We start from the raw sequence: 26,573 nt of genomic DNA on the forward strand, positions 1-26,573 counted from the left end.
TATGCAATGTGCGGTACAACAAAAAGGGGCAACTTTTGCCCTTAAATATCCTGCTAAGTGTTGTGTTGTGTATAAGGATGCACAAAGTATATTTTGGGATCCTAAACAATTTTCTGATTTTCTTGTTAAGTCTGAAGTTCCCTTGTTGTTCCTGTTATGCTTACAGAGCTTAGTTCTGTTTCTTCAGACGAGATTGGTTAATTGCAAGAGTTGTTTTCCTCTTCTTGTGCATTTCTCTTTCCTGTGATTTATTTTTCTTCCTTTTCTTTTTTAGGATTGGGCTTGTAACAGCTTGAGATCTGTGGCCCTGGGTGTTTTTTTTTTTTGTTATTATTCTCTTATCATATTTATTCTGTCTGCTGCCATTTCCTTTTCTTGTGAATCTCTGTCTAGTAGACTTATATGCTGTACTTAAGTGATTTTTTTTTTGAGGTTTTTCTGTTGGTTTAAATATCCTGTAATAAGTTTGTGTGAACTTGCATTTTTTTCAAAATTTTATAAAGAGAACATAAAAAAAAGTATTGTAAGTAAGTAGCTAACACATGAATTACAGCTAAAGTGGATTTAGTACATAGAACCTTAAATAAATTATAATAAATTATCATGACAAATTTGTGTAGGAAGATTCAGATTCTTATTACTTTGGGAGGTTTAAGAGTGGAGGAGTAACCTAGTGGTAGAGTGGGCTAGGTACCAAAGAAGCCAAAGTTAAAATTCAACTGATGCTTTCTGTGCCCTTGGGCAATTATTTTGACCTTCCATCATCGCCTCAGGTAGAACTTAGGGCTGGATTTTCTATCTTCGCGCACCTCTCTGAATCGCGGGTAACGGGGGGTGGGCCTGCGAAAGCCAGCAGCGATCGCACCACCGCGATGTTATCGCTGCCAGCTTTCACACTCAATAGCGCCACCATGAAAGGTGGTACTATTGGGCGCGCTACTGGCGGCGATAACGTGGCTTACCTTATCGCAGCCAGCGAAGTTTCCGCAGAGTCCGCCCCGACGCCGCCCCGACTCCTCCTCTTCCAGTGACGACGCCGCCCCTATTTAGCTATCGCACGCGATACGCTTACAAAATGACCCCCTTAGGTTGTAAACCCTTTGGAGACAGGAAAAAAACTTACTGTCCCTGAATTATAATTCACTTTGAGCTACCAATGAAAAGGTGTGAGCTGAATCTGAATAATCACCACCCTTCAGTGTTTCCTCTCATCTCTTTGCTAGATTGAAATGGGAGAATAGGGCTTTCTGCTGTTGTGCTATGACTTATATGGGAATTTAGGGCATTCTCAAAGAAAAAAAAATGATCACAGGTTCCAATTGCAATAGTAAAAAAAAAAAAAAAATAGTGCATATTTCTAGTGGCACTATCAATAGAATGATCTTACCTACAACATTTCTGACAAAGTTAATGAAATGAGAGTTAAAAAAAAAAAAAAAGAATTGTGACTTCCTGATTCATCCGTTTTTTTATTACAATTTCTCATCCGGGTTCCACTAAAACCTGGATCCCAGCTGCACTAAAGACTTTTGCATGAATATATTATGTACTTAGACTTCCTTCTCATCAGTGCCTTGTTTTTTTCAGGGACAACCTGGCAAGAAGGGGTTCCCAGGAACCGTTGGTCCCAATGGCCCAGAGGTAAAAAGAAAAGATTGGGATATTGAGGGAGAACTGATGTGCACAAGATAGGGCAGAGTATATGATTGTTGGAAGAACAGGACTGGAATTTTTAGCTTTTAATTTGGAGTACTATCAGATAATTCTTATATTTAAATACATAATAGCACTTGTAGTGTAAGGTATGCTCATTACTTTGGAGGCATAAATAATTGGCAGGGGTATTTACAATTTCAGAATGGTTCTTTGCAGGACCTCACCTTAAAACTGCTAAACAAAACACACGAGATACTCGGGGCTACAGAGAGGGAGGGAGGGAAATGGAGAGAGTGCATCAGTGAGGGTTCTCTGGGACTGATTTAGATTTAGATTTGATTACTCGCCTTTCCAAACCCAAGTCCAGTGTGAGCTACATTTCAGGTAACGTAGGCAGTTCTTCTCAGAGAGCTTACAATCTAAACTTATAACTGAGTCAATGGAGGGTGAAGTGATTTGGCCAAGGTCATAAGAGCATCAGTGGGAGAAGCAACATTTGATCCCCGGTTTCTATGGTTTTCAGCTGCTGCTCTAGGCACCAGACTATTCCCCCACTCCCTGGGGAGATTGCCAAGGCACTGAGAGCTCTGGGAAGGAGGAGAATGGGAGATTTCTGAATCACTGCTTTATTTACAGTGGATAAAGAGGGGTGTAGATGTGTAGAGTTAGTGAGGGGACATTTTAGCACCTGGTTTCAGGAGAGAGAAAGTATCAGTCCCAAACAAATTAACATTCTAGTCTTCTCTTCTTTATTAAGGGTGATCCAGGAGACACAGGAAGGGCTGGAAGTACTGGAGAGCAGGTAATTAATATTTCATTTTGCAATTTATGTGAGTAAGTGGCAACCTGCAAACAATTGCAGAAGGAATGTCTGGGCTCATGTCAACTCCTGTCTTTTCCTGAGACCCAGACAGGTGATCCACAATTCTGCACTCATGCTTTCTCTCCTCACAGGACCCAGGGGAGTGGATCTCCAGGTTTGGCTGTCTACGTGACACATTTTGAAAAGGCTAATTTTCAGCAAAATTTTGACTTTTAAATGACAAAATCATATGTATGCAGCAACAGGGTGTGCTCTAGGCATTTATAAACATAATGAGTTCCTTATTATAGAGATGAGAAGTACCCACAATAACTTGCAGAAAAGAGCCCTAGGGTCATCCTATCTCCTGCTTCCTCCTGGGCTCCAGGCCCATGCAGACTTTAGTGTTCTCTCAGTCCTCTGGGATGAGATACCTGGCCTGCATTGATTTCTCTCTCCTCCTGGGTCATGGGGGGTGAATCCCCAACCCATGCTGATTTTTCTCTCTGGTACTGAGGGGAGAATCGCTGGCTTGTGTTGACACCTGTGGGGCAACAGGAAGGGAATCTCCAGGTTATGGCATCTTAGAACCATAGCAGCCTCACTGCTGGCACCAGCACTGAGAGTGTTAGGCATTTTTCAACAACTGGTCTAAAAACCACTGCACAGTCCTTTCTTTTTACTTAATTTTTAGACTGTAAAACAGGTTTGAAGAAAATATTTTGGGAAAAAATTGAGTGGTGGTCAGTTTTAAAAGACACCTCAAGCTTGTGTATAGTGCAGTGGGAAGTATTCTAACTGAATATGAACCAGAGAGTGTCAACGATTTTTATAATGGGTGGTTGGTATTAACTGTTACCTTACACATACTCCAACATACATCCCCACTTACAACCTATCCCGACGCTGATGTTAAGATGAAACAAATTTTAACTTAGAAGTGAGTGACCATCATAATAGGCTTCATCGAGATAGCTTGATGCTTTAAGACTCTGCCTTATATATGATCATAAGTCACCAATTGCTAGATATTGTATACAAAAAATATTTTTTTCAACTTTTTTATATATGCAACATTAAAAAGTCCATACATGAACTACTTAACTTAATTCAATGAGCCTTTTTGTAATGCACTTAAAACAGAGTTCTGTTTTTGTTGTTTGCTAGACATGTTGAATATTTTGTCTTTTATTGTTTTAATTCTATGCAGATTATGGGGTGGATTTTAAATGCCCTGCGCGCGTAAATCCGGCCGGATTTACGCGCACAGGGCCCTCGCGCGCCGGCACGCCTATTTTGCATAGGCCGCCGGCGCGCGCAGAGCCCCGGGACACGCGTAAGTCCCGGGGCTTCGTAAAAGGGGCGTGTCGGGGCATTTCGGGGGTGTGACGCGGCGTTTCGGGGGCCGGCCCGGGGTGTGGCGCCGGCCCGGGGGCGTGGTCGAGGCCTCTGGACCAGCCCCCGGGTCGGGTGATGGTGCGCCAGCAGTCCGCTGGCGTGCGCAGATTTACGTCTGCTTTCAGCAGGCGTAAATCTGCCAACAAAGGTAAGGGGGTGTTTAGATAGGGCCGGGGGGGTGGGTTAGGTAGGGGAAAGGTGGGGTAGGGCGAAGGAAAGTTCCCTCCGAGGCCGCTCTGAAATCGGAGCGGCCTCGGAGGGAACAGGTAGCGCGCGCTGGGCTCGGCGCACACAGGTTGCACAAATGTGCACCCCCTTGTGTGCACCGACCCCGGATTTTATAAGATACGCGCGGCTACGCGCGTACCTTATAAAATCCAGCCTACTTTTGTTCGCGCCTCGTGCGCGAACAAAAGTACGCGCGCGCGTATGTTTTTAAGATCTACCCCTATGTGTTTTAAACTGTAAACCGTTTTGATTAAATTTTATTTGTAAAAGCAGTATACAAACACTTTTAAATAAATAAATAGGAGGAAATTATTTTTCACTCAATGCACAATTAAGCTCTGGAATTCATTGTCAGAGAATGTGGTTAAGGTAGTTAGCTTAGCTGGGTTTAAAAAAGATTTGGACAAGTTCCTGGAGGAGAAGTCCATAAACTGCTCTTAGTAAGTTGATTTAGGGAATAGTCACTGTGTATTACCAACATTAGTATCATGGGATCTAGTTAATGTTTGGGTACTTCTGGAGATGGGATGCTAGACTTGATAGACCCTCAGTCTGTCCCAGTATGGTAACTTCTTATGTTCTTAACGAAGAAAATTCCAAACTACTCAGGATGAATATTCTCATCTCTTTCCTGTTTTCACACACTCTTTCTAGCAGCATATCTGTCCTGGAGAAAGCTGGCTTCTTAATAGGCTGTAGCAAAAATGACAAGAAGCTGGTGGCACCTTATAGTCTAACCAATTTATTGAGGCTTGAACATAAGACTTACAATACTGGGTCAAACCAAAGGTCTATCAAGCCCAGTATCCTGTTTCCAACAGAGGTCAAGCCATGTCACAAGTACCTGGCAAGATCCCAAAGGGGTCGTTAGATTCCAAGCTGCTTATTCCAAGAATAAGCACTGGATTTCTGCAACTCTATCTTAATAATGGTTAATGGACTTTTGTGGATTGCAAACTGGTTAAAAGACAGGAAGCAGAGTAGGATTAAATGGTTAATTTTCCTAGTGGAAGGCGGTAAACAGTGGCATGCATCAGGGATTTGTACTTGGACTGGTGATTTTTAATATATATATATATATAGATATATATATATATATACATATATGAACTTTCTAGGACCTCTGAAGATCTGAACATTATAGGCTGTGATACCTTTTATTGGACTGTCATACTGGGCCAGATTTTATAACATGCGCGCGGGCGTAGATTTGTTCGCGCAACCTGGCGCGAACAAATCTACGCCTGATTTTATAACATGCGCGTGCAGGGTCAGTGCATGCAAGGGGGTGCACAATTGTGCAACTTGCGCGCACCGAGCTGACCAGCCTTCCTCCGTTCCCCCCCGCCCCCTCCCCCGCACCTTCCCCTCCCTTCCCCTATCTAACCCACCCCCCTGACCTTTGTTGAAGTTACGCCTGCCTCCGGGGAGGCGTAACTAGCGCATGCCGGCTCTCCATCCCCTGGCCCGGTGGCTGTTCCGGAGGCCTCTGTCCTGCCCCCAGAACACCCCCAGGCCAGCGCCCTGCCCACGGCCCCGCCCCCGGAACACCCATTTTTTCAAGCCCTGGGACTTAAGCGCGTCCCGGGGCTTGCGCGCGCCGCCGAGCCTATGCAAGATAGGCTCGGCGCACACGGGGAGGCAGGGGAAGGTTTTCGGGGTTTGCCCCCATAACTTATATGCACAACCCTTTGAAAATCTACCCCACAGCTCTTCCATTGCACGAATTTAACTAACAGCCGTTCACCACCTTTATTCTTCCATCACCACACCACAGTTCCATCGATTATAATGGTTCTCCAAACCAACACCATAACTATTTAGAGAAAATGTTCTACAACCACATGTATCATCAATAAATACCTTCTATCAACTACTTTCTCTTTTCTTTTAAAAAATTTTGAACACGAACCTTATTGATTTTCACACCAGCTTCCAACCAAGCCCGACTGCTTTACCTTTTCACCACGCCGCGGCTGCGCATTCACTACTTCCTTTCTCTTTTTAAATTTCCCCGCGGTAACTCCCATTTCATACGTCATCCGCGTGAACCACATATTCTTCCCTAGATACTGCCTCAATGAATACAACTTCTTCTAAATCCTAATCCAATCTGATCTACCCTATCCAGTACTAAGGGGTAGATTTTATAAATTTGCACGAGCGCGTACTTTTGTTCGCACACCAGGCGCGAACAAAAGTACGCTGGATTTTATAAGATATGCGCGTAGTCGAGCATATCTTATAAAATCGGGGGTCGGTGCGCGCAAGGGGGTGCACATTTGTGCAACTTGCGCGCGCCGAGCCCGGCGCGCGCTGCCTGTTCCCCCCCGAGGCCGCTCCGAAATCAGAGCGGCCTCGGAGGGAACTTTCTTTCCACCCCCCGCACCTTCCCCTCCCTTCCCCTACCTAACCCACCCCTCCGGCCCTATCTAAACCCCCCCCTACCTTTGTTGCCAGATTTACGCCTGCTGAAAGCAGGCGTAAATCTGCGTGCGCCAGCAGGCTGCTGGCATGCCATCACCCCACCCGGGGGCAGGTCTGGTTGCCTCGACCACGCCCCCAAGCCGAAGCCACGCCCCCTGGTCCCGCCCCGAACTGCCCCGGACACGCCCCCTCCCCGCCCCTTTTACGAAGCCCCGGGACTTATGCGCATCCCGGGGCTCTGCGCGCACCGGCGGCCTATGCAAAATAGGCGTGCTGGCGCGCGAGTGCCCTGCGCTCGTAAATCCGGCCGGATTCACGCGCGCAGGGCTTTTAAAATCCGGCCCTAAATGAACACATTCCACTCCACTTCTTGGTTCAATCCCAAAGATTCTACCATCCCCAATGAAATATATATCTTTGTTCCTTCTGAACCAAAATCTTAGAGACATCTCCTCCCCTCCTTAATACAACCTGATTAAGCACACAAAACCTTAGTTCTTGAATCTTATGTTCCTTTTCTTACCAATGTTGCACCAAAGGTGCATTTTCCCTCCTGGTGCGGATATTACTTAAATGCTCAATTATTCTTGTTTTAATCATTCTCTTTGTTTGTCCTATATAATAAAGTCCACAAGGACATATAATTGCATAAATCACTTGGGAGGATTTACAATCAAATTTCTTTGGTAATCGATATATCCAACCTGTTGATGGGATTTGAACTGTTTAGATTGTTACAGATGTAGGGGGTCATTTTCAAATGCTTATCACATGCGATAAGCTACTATCGCACGCGATAGCATGCTGGGGGGGAGTCGGGGCAGCGAGGGGAGGAGTCGAGGCAGCGAGGAGGCGGACTCGATGGTGTGTTCGCTGGAGGCGATAAGGGTAAGCAACGTTATCGTCGTCAGTAGCGCACCCAATAGCACCACCTTTCACGGTGGCGCTATTGGGTGCGAAGCCGGCAGGGAAAACACTGAGGTGGTGCGAAAGCTGCTGGCTTTCGCAGGCCCGTCCCCCCCCCCCCCCCCCCCCGCACCCTGTTTTTGCTGGATTCACCATTCTGTAGTTAGGCATGTGAAAGGTAGGTGCTGGAGGGAACTAAGTGTGTGTGTGTGGGGGGGGGGGGGGCGGATTCGTTTGTTTTTCTACCAAAGAAAACAAAAAAAAAAAGATTGTCCTGAATAAGGAGGAATCGTGTATATGGTCATATTTTGTGGCTGACAGGTAGGATGCATCCTTAGCAATGCAGGCAGAATAACTAGGTAGACTGGATGGGCCTGATGGGGTTTTTGGGTTGGGTTTTTTTTTATAGTGCTAAGTAAAAGACAGTTGTATCATGAATGACATTTATGTCACACACAAGCAAATGTATTTTTCCACAGACAGAGGCTACTGTTCTGGGAGAAACACACAGCTTTATCGGCAATATCATTGTGGAGAACATGGCACACAACCAGGTTCAGCTATCTCATTAGGTAGTTAAACTGCCTAGTTTCATGCAACCTATGATTTATTTGATTTATTTGATAAAGTAGGAACAAAGTTTATATTGACATTTTCTCCATATATTTTACAGGGTCTTATGGGATTTATTGGTCCTGTAGGAGAGACTGGAATAGTAGGCGAAAAGGTAAGTTCTCTGTATGTAGTGCACATCACCAGAGGTGATACTGTTCTTGTGCAGCCCCTGTACAGAGTAATTATTTATTTTTACTTTATTTAACAGTTTTAATATTCACCTTTTTTCCATAAGATGCAGCTTCCCTGTAGAAAATTAGGCTAGGAGACTTGCACACTGCCAGGCTGTATTTGATTCCCAAGTCTGGATTATGCTCCTCGGGTCAGCCATTTATTATTTTATTTAACAGTTTTTATATTCTGTTCTCTCCAAAAGAGACCAAAGTAGATTACAACCATGGAAATAATTTATAATGTAATACAATCCATTGCAATGAACATATTCAAAAAGAGAAGCAAAATAATACAAAGAATACTATAAAAATCTTGAAATCAATATAAAAGTAGGCCAGTAAAATAACCCAAAACTGAATATAGCTTTATCCCTAAATTCATGTCATTTGTTCAGTTAGCAACCCAAAATTACACTACTGATCACAATAACCATTCCTGCATTAGCTGAACAAAAATCACTGGTCCCGAGAGTGTTAAGCCTGAGAGAAGGCCAATCTAGAAAATAACATTTTAGGGCCTTTCGGAAAGATTTAAGTACTCATTTATCAAGGATTTCCCATGGTGGGATTTCTACAATAGAGGAGCAATCCTGGAAAAAGGGTTTGTTTCTAGCATCTACCAGTTTTACCTTCTTGGGATCTGGATAAACAAGTGACTAATTAAAGTCTCTGTGCTGGGGAGGGGGGAAGTGACATCATCCCTGCACGATGGTCGCTTGACTCTGTAGCTCCCTATTCACCCTCACAAAGCACATTTTAAGCTGGATTAAGCTGGTGAATTGCCTGCAAAAATAAGCCAGAGGAATGCAAAAAGCAACATAAGATGGCCCATCACAAAAAAAAAGCAGTAGAGCTGTGTCAGTTCTCCTACAATTCGAGTGATTCCGTTTCAAGGCCCTTGACAGCATGGCGGAACAGACAGAGTGAAGCCACAGTGAGGCAGGCCCTGCAGCGGATAATGTGCTGGTGTGTGCAGGTAAGAAAGACGCTCCAACAAGGGAGGACTTCCGCAATTGGTTTCAGGATATAGAATCCAATATAAAGTCCTTAAAAGACAAAATCCAGGAGACTATTTCAGAACTACACTCAGATTTGTCCAGTGTTAGGCAGCGAGTGGAGGATGCCTCGTCCATGACATGGTTCCTCAGCTGATTTACAGGCACAAACCCTGGAACTGTCAAATAAATTCGAGGATTTGGAAGATAGGTCTCGGCGATCAAATATATGGATGTGGGGCTTACCGGAAACACAAATGTATGAAAATGCGCAGTTCGTGGTTCAGGAATCTGCCAAGCTATTTTAAGCAGAGAGATGGATGGAGTAGAAACTATAGTGCAGCCGCTGATTACATAATAGCCTGCTTACACAGCTTCTCTATGAAAGAGTGGGTGACGAGTTGAGCACAAAAAATGCGATTGTTCTCCTGGGATGGCTACAGATTGCGCTGTATCATGATTTTTAACCCAGCACGCTTTGCAATTGAAGGGAGCTGCAGTCTATGACCTTGGCACTTCAGAAAGACAAAGATCAAATACTGTTGGTTATTTCCAAATGGTCTGGCATTTACTCTGAATTGGGTCACCTTGATGATCGAAACTGAATCAGAACTGCTGCCTATCCTAAAAGCGATTGGCATTGCAATATTGGTGATGGAAAAGCCACAGCAAGGCCCTGTAGAGATGGAAAAAACCAAGATGGCAGTGAGTAGGCAAGGGAGGTTGCAAGCTTCGCAGAAACTCGGAAGGAGCAGCCTCACAGTTATCCGGTTCAGCCTGAAGGAGACAGGTCGGTGACAGTGTGCAAACATGCATGGATACAATTGTCCTGTTTTGTAATCCCTCTTCGTTGTAACTTTCTCTCTTCTGGTTATTGGTTTCCCCTGGTTATACTGTAAACCGGTACGATAAGACTTTGTCTTGAGCATCGGTATATTAAAAGAATCTAAATAAATAAATAACTCTGCCGATCACTGGATGCTCCAGCTAGTGACTTGTTTATTATTTTTGAATTAAAACTGGATCTTGCTGGGGATGTAGAGGGGTTAAACAAATATGGACTGTTCTGCCTTCAGTATCTGATGTATTACCCCTAAGAGAGGTGGGGAATAGGGTACACCACGAACACATATTAGAATGCATAGGAAAAGTGAAGATAAGGGTGGGGAGGGGCCAAGGGTATAGGAAGGTTTTGGTTTGTAAGCTTGGGCAGGGAACTGGGATGAGAACATAAGAATTGCCATACTGGGTCAGACCAAGGGTCCATCAAGCCCAGTATCCTGTCTCCAACAGTGACCAATCCAAGTCACAAGTACCTGGCAAGTACCCCAGCATTAAATAAATCTCAAGCTACTATTGCCTATTAATTAATAGCAGTTTATGGATTTTTCTTCTAGGAAATTATCCAAACCTTTTTTAACCACAGTTACACTAACTGCTATAACCACATCTTCTGGCAATGAATTCCAGAGGTGAACTATGTGCTGAGTGAAAAACAATTTTCTTTGATTTATTTTAAATAAGCTACTTGCTAACTTCATGGAGTATCCCCTAGTCCTTCTATTATCTGAGAGAGTATATAATCGATTTACATTAACTTTTTCAAGTGCTTTCATGATTTTGTAGCCCTCTATCATCTCCCGCCTCAGTTGTCTCTTCTCCAAACTGAACAAACCTAACTTCCTCAGCCTTACCTCATACAACAGCTGTTACATGCCACTTATCATTTTGGTCGCCGTCCTCTGCACTTTATCCAGTACAACTATATCTTTTTTGCGATGCGGCGACCAGAATTGCACACAGTATTCAAGATGCGGTCTCACCATGGAGCGATAGAGGCATTATGACATCCATCGTTTTATTTGTCATTCCCTTCCTAATAATTCCTAACATTCTGTTTGCTTTTTTGACTGCTGCAGCACACTGAACCGATTATTTCAATGTATTGCCCACTATGATGCCTAGATCTCTTTCCTATATGGTAACTCCTAAGACAGAACCTAATATTGTGTAACTACACAAGGGTTATTTTTTCCTATATGCATCACTTTGCACTTGTCTGTTGCGGTCCTGGCCGCGAGCACCGCGGCCAGGCCCTTACCTCTTGATTCCCGGACCTGCTCCCGCCTCCGGAGTCCTGGCTTGCAGCCTGTTTGGCGGCGCTGCCCCGCTGGGGCAGCACCGCCGTGAAGGTTCCAGTGGACGCCCTGTTCCTAGGCACGCGCGCGCGCCACTTGGGCGCCTTTGTAGCCCGTTTCCCGCCAGTACTGACTCTGCCCAATTCCTGACGTCAGACGCCACGGCCTTGATAAGCCAGCTGTGGCCATCCAGCCTTTGCCTTGCAACGGGTTAGCATTCTGGTTTCATGTTGCGTTGCGCCCCGGAGTAACCTGCTTGGCTACGTCGCTCCGTTCCTGCTACAGTACCTGCCTGGTTCCTGCCTGCCTGCTACAGTACCTGCTTGGTTCCTGCCTGGTTCCAGTACCCGAGCCTGCTACAGTACCTGCTTGGTTCCTGCCTGCCTGCTACAGTACCTGCTTGGTTCCTGCCTGGTCCCAGTACCCGAATCCTGCCACAGTTCTTGCCTGGTTCCAGTACCCGAGTCCTGCTACAGTACCTGCTTGGTTCCTGCCTGGTTCCAGTACCCGAGCCTGCTACAGTTCCTGCCTGGTTCCAGTACCCGAGTCCTGCTACAGTTCCTGCCTGGTTCCAGAACCCGTACCCAGTTACAGTATCACTACTGTCCTAGTCTGGTTCCAGTTACCTGTCCTGATCCACAACCCGCCTAAGTCCCAGCGGCCGGGCCCCTACGGGCTCCTCCCGGGGGGGCTTCGGCTTCCAAGGGTGAAGCCACCTAAGTCCCAGCGGTTGGGCTCCTATGGGCTCCTCCCGGGGGAGCACCAGCTTCCAGGGTGAAGAGCATCTACGTCCCGCCTGAACATCTGCCTCCCGGCCCGCTGTCCATCAGCGACATTGTCCATCTCTTCCTAGTCTCCGGCAGGTTGCCCAAGGGTCCACTAAACTGAGACTCCCACAACACTTGTCCACGTTAAATTTCATCTGTCATTTGAAAGCCCAATCTTCCAGTCCCGCAAGGTCCTCCTGCAATTTCACAATCCGCTTGAGATTTAAGTAATATGCATAATTTTGTGTCATCCACAAATTTGATCACCTCACTTGTCATACCCCTTTCCAGATCATTTATAAATATATTAAAAAGTACTGGTCCAAGTACAGATCCCTGAGAATCTCCACTGTTTACCTTTTTCCACTGTGAAAACAGACCATTTAATCCTACTCTGTTTCCTGTCTTTTAACCAGCATGCAATCCACAAAAGGCTCTTGTCCCATGACTTTTTAGTTTTCTTAGAAGTCTCTCATGCAGGACTTTGTCGAATGCCTTCTGAAAATCCAAATACTCCACATATACCGGTTCACCTTTGTCCACATGTTTATTTACCCCTTCAAAAAATAAGTTTTGTGAGGCAAGACTTCCCTTGAGTAAATCCATGCTGGCTGTGTCCCATTAAACCATGTGTATCTAAATGTTTTGTGATTTTATTCTTTATAACAGTTTCCATGATTTTTCCTAGCACTGAAGTCAGGCTCACGGTCTATAATTTCCCAGATCACCCCTGGAGCCCTTTTTAAATATTGGGGTTACATTGGCCATCTTCCAATCTTCAGGTTCAATGGATGATTTTAATGATAGGTTACAGATTAATTGTAACAGGTCTGAAATTTCATTTTTGGTTCTTTCAGAACCCTTGGGTGTATGCCATTCAGTCCAGGTGATTTATACTCTTCAGTTTGTCAATCTGGCCTACCACATATCCCAGGTTCACAGTAATTTGGTTCAGTTCATCTGAATCATTACCCTTGAAAACCATCTCCAGAACTGTTATCCCCCCTTACATCCTCTTCAGGCCGACCGTCAGCCTCTATGACATAGTGGGGGCAAAGGTAGCGCCAGCGCCATTTTGAATACTGGCAATATGGCCCAAGTGCAGGAGGTTGCTCCCAAACCCCCGCTGGACTTTTGGCAAGTCTTGTGGGGGTCAGGAGGCCCCCCCAAGCTGGCCAAAAGTCCCTGGGGGTCCAGCAGGGGTCCGGGAGCGATCTCCTGCACGCGGGCTGTATTGCCAATATTCAAAATGGCACCAGCGCTACCTTTGCCCTGTCACATGGTAAGGGCAAAGGGCCATCGGCGCCAGTTTTTTTAGCGCAGCTGATGGCCTGGGAATGGGAGATCGCTGCCCGCGGCACCCCGTGGGTGGTTCCACCTCTCACTTCAGCCCAGGGTTCACATACCAACTGATATCAACAGAATCCTAACAAAGACTAGTCATGCCCCAATTTGCAGGAAAAGTTTAGAAGATATGCAGAAATAGATGGGGTTGGTCAGGTAGAATTGGGATTCTAAAAATGAATATATTGACAAAATTAATGTACCTGTTTCAGCATTTGCCAATCACCCTATCCATTAAATTTTTCACAAACATAAATGGGCTAATGTCATGGTTTATATAGTTGGGTCGAAATTAAGCACCCTATAGCATACTAAGAATGGAGGAGGATTTGCTCTTCCTAACCTACCAGGATCTTATTGGACTTCCAGATTGGCATGCTTGCCAGCACGGCTAAACTGTGATTTCCTGCAGCCTTGGCTGTCACTAGAGGTGGGATCGGCAGAAGGAATAGATCTGCCTCTTATACTGTTTGAATCTTTGTCCCCATGAGTCAGACAAGTGATGCGATCTCGTGTAATTGTGGTGCATATGATAAAGATATGGCATATGCTCTGCAAACACTTTCATATACAGCTAGGTCTCCATGCTCCATTAGTAGTCTTGAGGGAATCCTGATATCTTGATCAACACTTTCCATAATGAGCTCTGGAATTGGGAGCATCTGGGATTAAGACACCTGGGACAACTCTGGGATGAAAATGGGTGGATATCTTTCAAAGGCTTGTTGGAGAAATTTGACCTAGGAGCAGAGGCCAGAGAAAGTTATGATAAAATCCGAATGTAATTAACCAGAACAGAAGGGGTCTCATGGGATTGGAGGGATCCCACACTGGTAGAGAGGGTACTAATGACCAAAGCCATAGGATTCAAAATTATCTCTCCCCCATATCGTGCCATCATTATAACCTATGAAGACAGAAAGCCCATCATTGCCTTAATAGATAAATGGACCCAAGAAACAATGAGGAAGGCGATCTATGTAGGCCATGAAGGTAAACAAGAAGAAATAGATGCCAGATGTCCTTAAAACCTTTATTGTAGTGGAGACGTGTTACACATTCCCAACTGGCCGAATTTCGCCACTTATTAGGTGGCTGTCTCAGGGGCTAAATTAGAGTAAACCACAAATTATATAATACATATTTAAAACATGTATAAAATTATTTGTGCAATTTACAAAAATAAATATCAAACAAAAATTAAGAATTAATAAAACATACACAACACACAAATTGTTGACATTAACAAAGATAGCATAAGAATAATGACACATAAAGGTAATTAAAGGGAGTGTCATGCACAAATTAAACATCAGTTGTTAAAACTCAATAATAATAAAATGTAACACACCAACATATAACTTGATGACATTTAAAATGATTACTTATACAATGAAGACATGTAGAATTGATCATGAGCATAAATGATTGTGCAACATCAATTTTTGCAATACCTGTATATGTAAGATTTAGGATAGTCAAGTAGAGGTCATATTAATATAAACACCTAAAAACATACAAAAAATTGGCATAAACTAGGGGACTGTGAAAAATAAATAAATAAATAAATAGTTGAGTAAAAATGTCTGATTATTTAACTCAAACTTGATTATTACCTTCTGATATGTTAATGGACCACGATTGTGCGTAAAGGCAACTGTTCTTAAGATAAAATATCGCTGATTGCGTCATCCACAGCAGGGACATATCTAAAATCAACATGGGAAAGAACTCATGGTAATGAGTAATCCTATATATGTGACTCAAAATCAGGGAAACCATGCATACAAATTAAGTTATTAATGATGAATAAAAAACTCAATAATCCACATTGGAGGTGTATCAAAATAAATATGAGTCAAAATATGGCCACTACAAATCTATATTGCTTCTAATGAATTTAAATCACATTCAGGTTAACTATGCATATAAATATAGCTATTAATAATGGAAGCGAAATCATATTCTATAAATATTAAACCAAAGTAGTTAGACCATAAGCAGTGGTTACAGGAAGAGGGATGCATATCAATGTCTAGCTACTGCTGGCAAACGCACCCAAACCATTTTAATTCACAGCGGGTGTGTGTGCAAGGATTAATCATTAATGTCTGCAACCTTAAACTACCACATATTAAAGAGGCGATTTTATTTAGATTAATCTAAAAATATCTCCAATCAGACGCAGCACAAAGAAAATAAAATCTAAGGGGCGGATTTTAAAACCCCTGCGCGCGTAAATCCGGCAGGATTTACGCGCGCAGGGCCCTCACGTGCCGGTGTGCCTATTTTGCATAGGCCGCTGGCGCGCGTAAAGCCCCGGGATGCGCGTAAGTCCCGGGGCTTTCGAAACGGGGAGGGAGGGGGCGTGTCTGGGGGTGTGTCCGGGGGCGTTCCTGAAACAACGTGGCGTTTCGGGGGCGGGCCTGGGGGCGTGGTCCAGAGGCCTTGACCACGCCCCCGGGCCGGAGCAGTGCTCAAGAAAAAATAATAATTTTTAAGTTTGGGGCTTTGCCACAGTGGCTTAAGAGTTTTGATGAGGTGACCAGTGAGTGAGTGAGTTAGTCGAACAGGCAGGAGTTTATTTTGTGTGCGAAATGGGAAGGAGTATTATTTCCTCCCCACCCCCCTTCCCATGTGGTGGAGAATTTGGGACAACTTCAGGCTATAAAGGACCAAGTAATGATGAACCCCCAACTTAGTCCAGGGTTCAAGGACTGAGGAGGATAAGACTCGCGGGGAGAGGAACAGACAGCCTCACTTGTTTAAGGATAGGGGGTCAGTGGCGGTTAAGCTGAATTCTAGACCCACCACTTGTAGCTGCCTGAAAGGAGAAAAGAGGGAGATGTTGTAGGGTGAGGTAGAGAGAATTTACATCCTATCTCCTCCTTCCTATCAATCTGATCTCCTTATCCTTTGCTCCCTGCCTAAACCAAAGAGTCAAACTACACCTATGAAAGGGGGCTGGGAAAGAAGAAAGGCGGGATAAGCAGGAGGGTGATCATGAATTCCCAGAGAGAGCCTTGAGATACAGGAGATCCACAGAGACTGGGAGAAGAGCCCTGAGATTTGCAGGGCGAAGGAGCTGTAAAGTCCCCAGGACGGGTGGGAATAAGGACCATGAAACCCAAAAGAGAAATTGGAGGAGGAAGAAGGGAGCTGGGAGAAAGGGTTGAAAGAGAGAGGGAAGAAAAGTAATTAAAAAAAAAACCCCACTACTGAAGGAAAGAGACTTAAAGAAAGAACGAGACACAAAACAAAAAAGAAAAAGGAAGGGGGAGACCAAAAAGAGAAAATGAGAAAGAAACAGACGTGGCTAGAGAATAAGAACAAAAAAGATATGCTGAGCCAAAAAAATCAAACCAGAGAGAGCAAAGGTTGGAAATTACTTTTATTACTTGAAAGAGATTGAACTGAACTAATTAGTGCAAAGCATCCTGGGATGCAATTACAGAACCAGGATGCATTTCCCACAGAGGGAAAATTACAGGTAGGAAACTGATGAAATGGCATTTGTTGATTTGGCTTTTTCAGGCACACAGTCCCTTTCGCTGCAGAACGTACCCTCTATTTCTGAGAGTTTGCATTGGGTTCTTATAGTTTATGGTAAAAGCATGTGCTTATAGTTATTAGGGAAACTGCCTATATTCAGAGTAGATTACACATTTTTTTCAGGTCTCCCTATAAACTGCCTCTCACTGCTACCACTTACAATAAAATGCAGTATATAACAATTTTAATTGTTTAATGTACATTTTTTTTTATGGGGAAAGGATAAGAAATGCATAAGTAAGAATATATGTGGGGGATGGGGTGTTGATGAGCCTGGGCTACAATTTTTTTTATTAACCTAACATTAGCAACACTTCTGTCTTCATAAGTTAGGTGCTCAGTACTGAAAATCTGTGCTAAGCACTAACATATTTCTCTCTCCCCTAACTCCGCTCATATAGTTACCCACCTCTTTGGCTCCTAAATTTAGGAACTCAGTCCTAATAAAATTTAAAAATGCAAATTTAGAAGCCTAATGTTAGGCACTTTAAACTCTTTCAAAACTGGACTCGTGCTTTTTTATCCATGTTTTTTAATATGGGTTGGTACTGCTTTGATTAGTTCTAGAGTCATGATGAGAATATGTATAACAATTATAATTAGGGTTTCTAATCCTATGTATTTATACATTGCAAATTTAGGTGCTTATTTTTGAGCAATTAGGTGTATTTCACGGGAATAATAGGTGTTTATCAGTAATTTTGCAGTGCAGTTACAATTTAAAAATTTTTTAGGTGTATGCAATTTAGTAAAGTGTAAATCAGTTTATCTTCAATTTTTTAGTTGCCTTTATTGTTTAAAAGTTAAAATTACAAAATGCAACTTCACAATGCTGTGTTGTGGAGTACGTGTATGTGGCTGAGGGTGGTGGTGGCAGGATGTGTATGTGTGGTGGTAGGGGGGTGGCTATGGGACTAGGAGTGAATGGCTATTGGGGCTTCTTCCCCCTCCTTGTTTTACTCCCCCTTCCATTCCCCCCCCCCCCTTCCAGTTGCACTATCCCTCCTCCCTCTCCTGTTCCCTCTTCACTCACTTTATGGGCCGGCAGGGCTTGGGTTCCTCTTCAGCACTGCCTCATCTTGGGCTGACAGGGCTTGGGCTCCCTGCTGGTTGCTGCTCTTTCAATGCCTCTTGGGCTGGCAAAGCTTGGACTCCCTGTTGGCCTGCTCTGATGACATAAATTGGCCACTGCTTGTCTGCCTCCTCTTGTCTCACGGTGGCCATATGATGTCACTGAAGCACTTCGGTGTGCAGTGCATTGCCATTGTTTTACCTATGTCCTGACACTTTTTGTGGAAAAGAGCAGAGGCTTCAAGTCATCAGGAGCACATTAAGTCAGTCCTGGTTTTGCCTGTTTGCATATATGGAGATGCAGTTCTGATTTTCCTAAGGCAGCTAGGACTATAAGTTCCTGGATACTGTTAGTGCTAGTGTCAGCAGTATCTAGCAACTGTAGGCATGGTTAATGTAGTTAATAGGAATGTGAATCGTTTTTTGATGATGTAAAAAAATCGTCAGATATTTTTTAAATTGTCAAAAATCGTTAGAGTCGCGATACAATAGAAATTCCCCCGATTTATCGTAAAAAATCGTAAATTGGGGGAGGGGGAGGGTGGGAAAACCGGCACACCAAAACAACCCCTAAACCCACCCCGACCCTTTAAAACGAATCCCCCACCCTCCCGAACCCCCCCAAAATGTTTTAAATTACCTGGTGGTCCAGTGGGGGGGTCCCGGCGCAATCTCCCACTCACTGGCCATCGGCGCCATTTTGGCTGCCACTAAAAAAAAATGGCGCTGATGGACCAATAAAAAAAAATCCCCACCCGACTCTTTAAATTGACCCCCTTAGCCTCCCCCACCCTCCCGACCCCCCCTCCCAAACCTTTTTAAATTACCTGGTGGTCCAGTGGGGGCGCGGGGAGCTATCTCCCGCTCTCAGGCCATCGGCTGCCACTAATAAAAATGGCACCGGCCATCCAGTGCTCCTACCATGTGACAGGGGTCGGCCAATGGCATGGATACTCTGTCACGTGGTAAGGGCAAAGGGCCATCTGCGCCATTTTTATTAACGCAGCTGATGGCCCGAGAGCGGGAGATCGCTCCCTGCGCCCCCACTGGACCACCAGGTAATTTAAAAATGGTTTTTGGGGGTTCGGGAGGGTGGGGGAGGGTTTTTTTGTTATCGGATCGGGCGCAGCCGATAACAAAAAAAAAAATCGAGCTGGACGATAAAAATTTTAAGATTTTGAATCAGAACCGGAACCGATCAGATTCTGGTTCCGATTCACATCTCTAGTAGTTAATATAGTGGGAAAAGTATTTGCTTATCACTTCAAGTTTCTGCAAAGTGCTACAGACAAACAAAACTTGTTGCCATTTTTTAAACTCTGGGCTGAACATTCTTGGAAGAAAAGGAAAGGAAGGATCAGGGTGCATTGCATGCTCTATGCTGAGCTCTTGTACAATAAATACTTTTAAAAAATGTAACTTGAAACCTTAAAGTCAAAATGTAATTATGACTAGCAAAGACAATTTGGAAAAAATGAATTGAAATATTTTACCACTACAATAAAATGAAATGTAAACACATTTCCTGGAACTATCTTGTTACATTTAGAACATGGGGAGGACTATTTTCAAAAAATGTATCCTGGTAAAACAGTTTGGACAAAAACTGCTTTCAGTTTGGGTAAATATGTGCACAGCGTATATATATTATTAGCTAGATTGTGAGGACGCGTACCCGGAGATGTGTTTAGGTTGGGGGAAGGAAAATAGTGTGCATATATGACATTCTCACATGTACACATGCTATTTTACCCCTCATGACCTTCTGAACAAAAGAGCAGGTACAACGTATCTGGGCACCTTAACACTTCCAGTTTTCATGTCAGAACTACCCAAGTAACACCTCTTAGAAAATTAGCACAACCACTCACATAAAAATATTAGAACAGTTAGGTCTTTTATCCTAAGTAGAAGCAGCTGAATATCCAACCCTGTTGAATGTCCACCTCTTAGCCAGATAACTAGTTATCTGGTTAAATAGTTACCTGGCTAAGTGGCAGGTGGGGGTGAGGTCGTTCTGCGGTGGAGATGATAACCTATCCGGCTGAGTTTGGTTAGCCCATAGGGCTGTCCTAAAGTCAGCCAAATAAATTTATCTGGCTAACTTTAACATAGCTGGATATATTCAATGGTGCAGGTGCAGTTGTGTTGCACCGCTGAATAAATGAGCTAAGTAAACCAGATAAGTTTATCCGGCTAACTAGCCGAGCTGCACAGAGACTCAGTATCTACCTCTTTGTGTGCTGGATCTCAATACTATGTCTATGCATCCAAGTGACAGGTTTGTTTCTGCCTTGTTTTAGGGTGATCGTGGTGAGACTGGACCACCAGGCCCTCCTGGACTCAAGGGGTTGATGGTAAGGAGTAAGTCGACATCTTCTTGCTTTGGAAATGAGCTCAGGAATGCAGAGGTACTGTACATAAACTCTGCAGAGCAGAGCAGTCTCTGCCATAAGCATGCCTCAGGTAGAAAAGGGGCCAGTGTTTTAGTGCAGAGATGAGTTAATATGAAAAAAAGAGGATCAGAAAAGTCGCATGCACAGTGCAGAGCAGGCAGGTCCTGGCCCTTTCCGCTGTGCCATAGATCCCATTGGGTAAGGTTGCTGATTTCTTTTCCACTGGTAGTATAATAACCAAGGCCTTCCTGTTTCCTGTGGCAGCTTAGATAATTACAGTGAAACTGCAGCATTTTTGCAAAGCTTTTCTTATGATGTACACAACTTAAATGTGCACAATGTCTATTTTATTGAAAATCCCATTTTTAAATATTTCACCAAATAAAATGGTTTCTAGCCCATGTTCTATAAGTTAAAGTAATATCTCCTTTCCTTTCCTTCCCAGTCTCATTTTGTTTTTCAGTTTTATTTTTTATTCCTTCTTTCCTCCATTTCTGTTCATTTCTCCTTAGCTCACACTGCCTCACCACAGCCTGTTTCTCCTCTTCCATAGGGTCATCATTTTCTTCTACCCTTCTGCACTCCTCCAGTCTCTTCTTTGCTTCTTTGCTAGTTTTCCCCTTTGTTTCCTCATTTACTTCCTTTACCTTCCTTCTACTCGTGCTGTTGCCCCTTTCACTTACCTCTCATCTTTTCTCCACCCTGTCCAGCTTCCTCTCCTATTATGCTCTTTACCCAGCCGCTGACAGCTCCTCACTTCCATGCTAATCCTACTACCCAGTGGCCTTTCCTTTCTCTTTCCGCCAAGCAGCCATCAGCCACTTCTCCTTTGTGCTCATCACCAAATCTCTCTCCACCTAGACAGCCACTAGCTGTTGCCTCTCGCTCCCTGCTCTTCCTGACAGCCACCAGGCTGCCTCCTTTCCCCACCCCATCCCACCCCAACAACAGAAATCGGTCTCTCCTTTCTCTCTCACTAGTCTCCTTTTCTCCCCTTAGCCCCTCAGCCCAGATGCTAGATCGCTGTCCACTGTCAATATCTGTTGCTGCCATTTTGATGCCTCTGCTGCTGTTGCCCTTGGGCCAAATAAGTCCATTTACTTGCAAGGTGGCCGATTTCTGGAGCTAACTGCTTTCATGAGGGTTAGCACTGGTGCTAGTGCCTCAGAGTCAATGGAATCACATGTTGCTGGGGGGGGCAGCCTGGCGCTTTGGAGTAGCTGTGGCAAGTGCCATCATCTCTGGAGAGAGCCAGCAGATGGCACAGTGGGGAGGTAAGATGGGGGGAGGCTGGTAGTAGGAGAAAGAGGAGGGGAAGGGAGATGATGGCAGTAGGGAGAAGGAACCAGATGCAGGAGGTGAGCTGATGGCTCGGGGTGAATTAAGAGAAACGGAGAGTAACTGGGTGTGGGGGGGAAGGGGAGGGAAGGAAGGAAGAGAAGAAGCTAGTAGCTAGGAATGACGTATGGCTGGGGAAGATATGATAACGAGAGAGGAGGAGTCAGGTAAGGAAAGAACTGGTAGCAGCACTGGCTGAGAGGGTGGATGAGGTTGGCAGTTCATGCCCTGCAATGCTACAGTAGGAGGGAAATTCTGTATTAATTATTGCAGCTCAGTGGGAAACTGTGGGCCTTAGTGATGGCCATTCAGTGCTCAAGAAGGGTTCTATCAATACAGATGTATTCGTTTTTAGAGTTTTCACCCATGAAAAAAAACCCCACTTAAAATTTCCCTCCCTCTTTGCAGGAAATATTACCTGCACCGATTGACAGCATGGGTACTTTTACCTGCAGCAAAACAGACAGGTCCTTGGTGGTAGAGATCAGAGCCAGATGAACATGTATGGGGAGTTCATTTTGAAATCCATGTGGATTGTTTAAGCTATGGACCTTGTCCCTGCTGCATAGCAGTTGCAAAGTCAATCAGTATAAATGTGCCCCTGGCAGAGCTGGCCCCTGCAGGGAGTTTCCCTTTGAAAATATACTTGCAGGCCAATAGCGGCAGTGGGTCTGCAACCACCCCGTGGGATTTCAAAATTGCCCTTCTTAATGGCTTAGATGAACAGATAACTCCATGTGGCAAGGTTCACACTAGACAGAAATGGTTTTCCCTCACTGCATTTACATATAGGCAAGCATCCTTTTCTTAAGAAACCAGAAATCTGTTTAAGAGCTGATTCCACTTGGTGGAGGTTCAGGTCATTGTTAGAAACTGCAGTCTCCTTTTCAAAAGAAACTAAACATATATGATTTTCTAAACTGTAAATCATAAATGAAAAACAGTGCACATTAAATAATGAATTGCAGAAAATTAACTGGAGTTGGGTGTGTGCGGTTGGTGCGGTACTTGAACAAAGCATATTGTTCAGTGTTCATTGGTTGGAAGTGTCCAACAAACAAGTAAACACCTCAGAGCAATGCTCTGTTCAGCAATAGGCATGCACTATCGCTCAGAACAGGACTCCACAGTTCATGTGTCTTCCCAGCCCAGCGCTTATAGAAGGGCATTTTTGTAAGATCCAGGAGGAGGTTGACAAGGAGATCCCTTGCTCAGTGTACTGAGGCGCCCTGGCCATAGTGTGCCCCAAAATAAGCAAACGAGAAATAAAGATAGAACTGCAGGTGCGGGTTTATAAGTAACAGAAAAAGGGACTGCATTCCGGCACAGAACAAAACCATGAGAAATACAGATTCAGTTCTCCCACCTTAAGAAACCAGAGCTACAATTCAAAGGTGCAGTGCAAATAAAATCTGGATTGGTTCAGCAGGTTGCTTATGACATGGAGCTAATGGGTCACCTTGTAAATGCCACAATGAGGTAAACCATAATAGTAGATCAGAAGGCTGCAGTAGAGGTGGGCTGTTTGGATTTCAGAAAAAACTTTTGACACAGTTCAGCATCGAAGACCTGCGAACAGGCTAGGCAGTCTAGAAATAGGGAAGTGATTATGCATGTGAGAAACTGATTAATAAAAAAAAAAAAGACTGAGAATGATGGTTAGTGGGGTCCACACTAGTAAGGGCAAAGAGAAAGAGTACTTGAGGGATCAGAGCATCAAATTCTTCAGCCCTGGCCATGGTTTCAGAATCGCAGCCTATGAACTTTATAAGAGATGGGAGAGAAAAAAACGCTAGTCTTGCTGTGAACTGAGAATTTCTTATCTAAAGAGCTGTAATCTACCGGTAAGATAATGACTGAATATTAAAGTACTTAAGCTGTTTTCTCTGGCCCTGGAGAAATGTAAATGAGCAGCTGGCTTCACATCAAGTTTCAAACAGGTCATAGAACCAGAGCAGACCAGGATTACTAACCTCCTGATATAAGGGTTAAAGAACATTGAGACATTTTGTACATTCTTTAACTTCCCTGAAGTATAAAGCGGTAACGACCGTGCTTTGATTTTCTAATCTACTCTAATCTTGAGTTTCTGTACTGCATTCCTGGTCTATCAAAAAACAATGTATGTTGTTTCCCTTTGAAAACTAGTGGTCACAAAGTGTGTGTGCTAAAAGTGCTGGTGTACGTCACCCCTGCTACTTGAGCGGACATCTGAGAGGGTAAACAGTGTGTGCACTGCTGAAAATGTCAAGTCCACACGCTGTTTACTCCCCTGACATAGATGCTCACAGGAATGCCTCTTTTTCACCTGGCTCAAAGCACATGCACTGTGAAAGCCCATTCCTACTTTTAGCCTGGCAGAAGAATTTTCAGCCAAACAATTTTATCTATGTAAATCACTATTTGCCCAGGTAAATTGTCCTCATACAAGCTTGAAAGTCTATACTTTGTTACATTTTCTAATAAAATTGTAGAAAACACTTAAACCAGAAAAGTCGGTCTAACAGTCCTCTGTTGTTCACCTCCTGGCCTCCCTGTTAACAGGTGCTTATTTTGTTATAAATGCATTTTTCGATGTGAAATTATATAATAATGGATATTTATTTATTTAAAAAATGGATATTCTGCCTTATCTACAGTTCTCAGTGGGTAGTAGTGATATGTCCATAAATTAAAACAATAAAAACAAATATTACATAAAACCAAATACCAGCAAAATCTAGCACAGAACACAGCCATACAGTAACTTTTTATCGATTTGATCCAGGTTCAAAAAAACTTCATAGAGTAATAAAGTAGCCAGATGCAAATGATTTCATCTCATTTAGAATCTAGCTCAGCTCTGTGAATTCATGCATAAATAAATATGCTTTAAGTAACTTCTGAAATCAAGGAGGAGATTTCTCAGCCTTCACATCTTTGGACAGAGAATTCCATAAAGAAAGCCTATCCACACCAAATAGCCTTTCTCCTGATTCTGTGAGGTGCACCTGTCTTTAGGGGTGTGCGTTCATTTGCAACATATTGGCAATCTGCAACGTATATGTCATATTCGTTGTATTCGTGGGGGTCACGAAACGTATGGCAAACCCCCACGAATACAATGTATCATTAACGAATAAACCCCCACCCTCCTGACCCCCCAAGACTTGCCAAAAGTCCCTGGTGGTCCAGCGGGGTTCCTGGAGCGATCTCCTGCGCTCGGGCCGTCGGCTGCCGGTATTCAAAATGGCGCCGATAGCCTTTGCCCTTACTATGTCACAGGGGCTACCGGTGCCATTGGTCGGCCCCTGTCACATGGTAGGAGCACAAGATGGCACTGGCTCCAGGGACTTTTGGCAAGTCTTGGGTGTCAGGAGGGTGGGGGGGTTGTAGTTAATTAAATTTAAAGGGTTGGGATGGGGGTTTTTGGGGGAAATTAATACATATGTAACTAATGAACGGATCGGGGTCCCCCGAGAACGGATGCAAAGGATTTGGGTCCCGACGAATACGAATACCGAATGGGACGAATCCATCCCTGCTGCACATCCCTACCTGTCTTATAGTCAGGGTTTCTGATTTTAGGCTTTAACTGATAAACCTTGATAGAGCATCCCCAATGTGAAAAAAATGAAATAGGTGTTTGTGAGATAAACATGTGAAAAACACTACTTTCTCTAATACTCTCTCACCTCTTCTTTACCTACCTTGGATCCTCCACTTTATTTTTGTGCCTTTTCCATATGAATGACTCCTCGGCTGCACAGTGTATGTATTTGATTCAACCAGAACAATTACCCAATAATAGTACCTGTGCTGCGAAAATACCGATAAACACCGATTTTTAGTACCCACAAAGAACCCCTAATCAACAGGAAAATAAATAATAATTTGCAATTTTAAAACACCTACAATCAGAAGACCAACTTATAGAGGGTATGTTCAACAAATGTTGAGATGAGGACCTCAGTAGTCATACTGGCTTATAAGTTTTCAAAACAGAATTGAAACAATATGGTCCTAACTTATTAAAAGCTTTAAATAAAGCTTAAACCTTACCCTCTAGCCAATAGGTAACCAGTGAAGCTTGAGCAATAATGGTAAGATATGATCCCAAATCCTTGCCCTAGAGATAATTTGCACTGCAGTGTTTTGAACAATCTACAAGGCTCTTAACACAGAGTGGTGTAACCCAATATATAGAGCATTACAGTAATCAATATAGAAGATAGATAACTGTTTTTGTGAAGCTCTGATAAGAGAGGTTTAAGTTGATGATGTATGCAGAGCTTAAAAATGAGCTCTTTACCACATTCCTTATCAGTGGGTGAAATGAGAGAGTTGTATTGAGCAAAAAGCTAAGGTCACAAACTTGGGGGACCTTTACTATGCTGTGATATTTTATCATGGAAGGGAAAAATACCTTGGGAGGCATTCTCACACTATTTGGCCCCTCCCAGATAGAATATTGTGGCAGCTTCCACACAATATATATATATATATATATATATATATTTTTTTTTTTTTTTTTTTTTTTTGCAGAAAAATTCTATGAGAAAAAATATCATGGGAAAAGGGTAACAATTCACAAAAGTAGCCCACCACCCAGGGCTGCCATTATCTTAAAGGGCCATGTAACTTGGAACCCCACCCCCTTAATGTGCCAAAATTACCCAAGGAGTCTGGATAGATTCCCTCCCGCTCTCTGCCACCTGTTGAGGGAGCCCAGCAGGAGAAAGTTTAAAAAATAGATCTAATAGTCATGCAGCACTGCCACCTCCCTTT

At 43.7% G+C, this 26,573-nt stretch overlaps 1 protein-coding gene across 2 annotated transcripts in view; it reads left to right on the forward strand.

The window, feature by feature from the left end:
• Nucleotides 1-26,573, forward strand: part of LOC115096615 (collagen alpha-1(XXVII) chain B-like) — a 514,116-nt gene that overhangs the window by 299,415 nt on the left and 188,128 nt on the right. For both annotated transcript variants that reach the window (XM_029611498.1, XM_029611499.1), the window contains exons 23-26: nucleotides 1,588-1,641; nucleotides 2,414-2,458; nucleotides 8,091-8,144; nucleotides 20,376-20,429. In XM_029611498.1, the coding sequence (XP_029467358.1) occupies nucleotides 1,588-1,641; nucleotides 2,414-2,458; nucleotides 8,091-8,144; nucleotides 20,376-20,429 (207 nt within the window). The remainder of the gene's footprint in view (nucleotides 1-1,587; nucleotides 1,642-2,413; nucleotides 2,459-8,090; nucleotides 8,145-20,375; nucleotides 20,430-26,573) is intronic.

This window comes from Rhinatrema bivittatum, chromosome 8 (genome assembly GCF_901001135.1).
Source record: "Rhinatrema bivittatum chromosome 8, aRhiBiv1.1, whole genome shotgun sequence".
Lineage (NCBI taxonomy): Eukaryota > Metazoa > Chordata > Amphibia > Gymnophiona > Rhinatrematidae > Rhinatrema > Rhinatrema bivittatum.